This window comes from Agrilus planipennis, unplaced genomic scaffold (genome assembly GCF_000699045.2).
Source record: "Agrilus planipennis isolate EAB-ADULT unplaced genomic scaffold, Apla_2.0 scaffold51, whole genome shotgun sequence".
In the NCBI taxonomy this organism is placed as follows: Eukaryota; Metazoa; Arthropoda; class Insecta; order Coleoptera; family Buprestidae; genus Agrilus; species Agrilus planipennis.
The window spans coordinates 944293-945879 of record NW_020438915.1 but is presented as its reverse complement, the minus strand read 5'-3'; the positions used below and the strand labels follow the sequence as shown (position 1 = coordinate 945879).

General features: G+C 29.9%; 2 protein-coding genes across 2 annotated transcripts in view; one reads left to right on the top strand and one right to left on the bottom strand.

Annotated features, from left to right (window-relative positions):
- Positions 1–1587, bottom strand: part of LOC108733037 (golgin subfamily A member 4) — a 61544-nt gene that overhangs the window by 21805 nt on the left and 38152 nt on the right. The gene's annotated exons all lie outside the window — the stretch shown is intronic.
- LOC112904197 lies at positions 277–1581 on the top strand. The gene is made up of 3 exons (XM_025973638.1): positions 277–464; positions 537–779; positions 890–1581. The coding sequence occupies exons 1-3, from the start codon at positions 408–410 to the stop codon at positions 1094–1096; spliced, it is 507 nt and encodes a 168-aa protein (XP_025829423.1). The 5' UTR covers positions 277–407; the 3' UTR covers positions 1097–1581.

Sequence of the window (1587 nt, the reverse complement as noted above, 5' to 3'; positions counted from 1 at the left end):
TTATTAACTTTATTAAAATTAAAATAATAAATACTACTAATTATGAAATATAAAATTTGAATTAATTTGAAAGTATTTGGAAAGGTCAACTTTGAAATTTTTGAATTTTTAAGGTTAAATATGATTTTTGAATGATTATACATTTAAACTACTTATGATTAGAACTATGAACAAACACACTACTTCTCTTTCCTGGCTTTAGTTCAAATGTGTACTCGTTAATAACTTTTAAATACTTTTAAGAGTTTCGCGGGAAAAAGTTAAACAAGTAAAAAAAATGAAATAAAAATCGATTACGTTCTAACAATATTTAAAGTTTATTCGATTACATAAGGAAGTGTGTTTTATAGTGAATTCGCAACACGGTGTTAGTTATCAAGTAAGCATGTTTTCTAAAATACAAACATATGCATGCATTCACCAAAGCGACGCAAACAGCATCAAACATGGTCAAGAACGACATGGTAAGTACTTTCAAGATTAATATTAACTTTTGTATGATTAAAGCATAATTTATAAATTTCCGAATGCGAAAGGTATCATCAGGAGTTTCAAACGCACCTATGGTAAACGAAGAAAATTCTTTAAAAACTAGTTCAAATTCGCTTGCCGAAAGTTCAGAAAGTAGGGATAGTAGCAAAGCATCGTGCGAAAATGAAGAAAAATCATTAGAAATCGACGTGAGCGCTGAAATGGAACCTACATCGGACGAAAAACAGGAACAAGATACAGAAAATGAAACTCCTAACAGAAAAAGACCCGCTTCAGAAGGGGAAATAGTAAGTTTATAATCATTCCTTGAAGTAAATCAGTACTAGGTACTTTGTATATACGTTTTCTTTTCGCATTACTTTAAAAAAACACATTATATCAAATTATTCATGTCTAGATACCCATTAAAAAGTCCAGAAATAAACCCAAGCCCCAAATAATTGAAGATATGAAAGAATATTATCAAAAAGATTCTCTAAGTAAACTTTCAACTGCTACACTAAGACACTGGCTCAAAGATCATCTCATTCATTGTACCACAAGAGATAAAAAAGATGTTTTAGTTGAAAAAGTAAAAGGATACTTTTTAGACAATAATATGTAATTGAATAGTTAAGTTACAATAATAATTGCTATGAATTTGTTCAAAAAAATACAGCGTTACATGTTATAAAACTTTTTAAAAATAAAATATAAATAATTTTTTAGTACTATCATTTCAAATATACCCTTATACATATAATAATTTAATGTCTACACTTAAATATACTTATTAATATTGATTATTGACTGGCGAAAATTGAGGAAATGTATATAGAAAAGTAGTCTGATGTAAACGTCTGTTTAAAAAATCGCTATTTTGAGAAACATTTTGACAAGGACTGACAAAATTGACTGGAGAAAATTCGGGTGGGAAAAATACTTGCGGTGTTGCATAACTAGGAAGATAGGTGGGACGAAATGTGGGAGTTAGGGGTGTCACAGGACTCACATTAGGACTCATAAAACAAGGTGATTCAAAGTCGGAAGATTTACGTGGTAGTCCCACCATAGGGGGGTAAAGATTATGTGTAGAGAGGGGAAATTGGGGAGGAT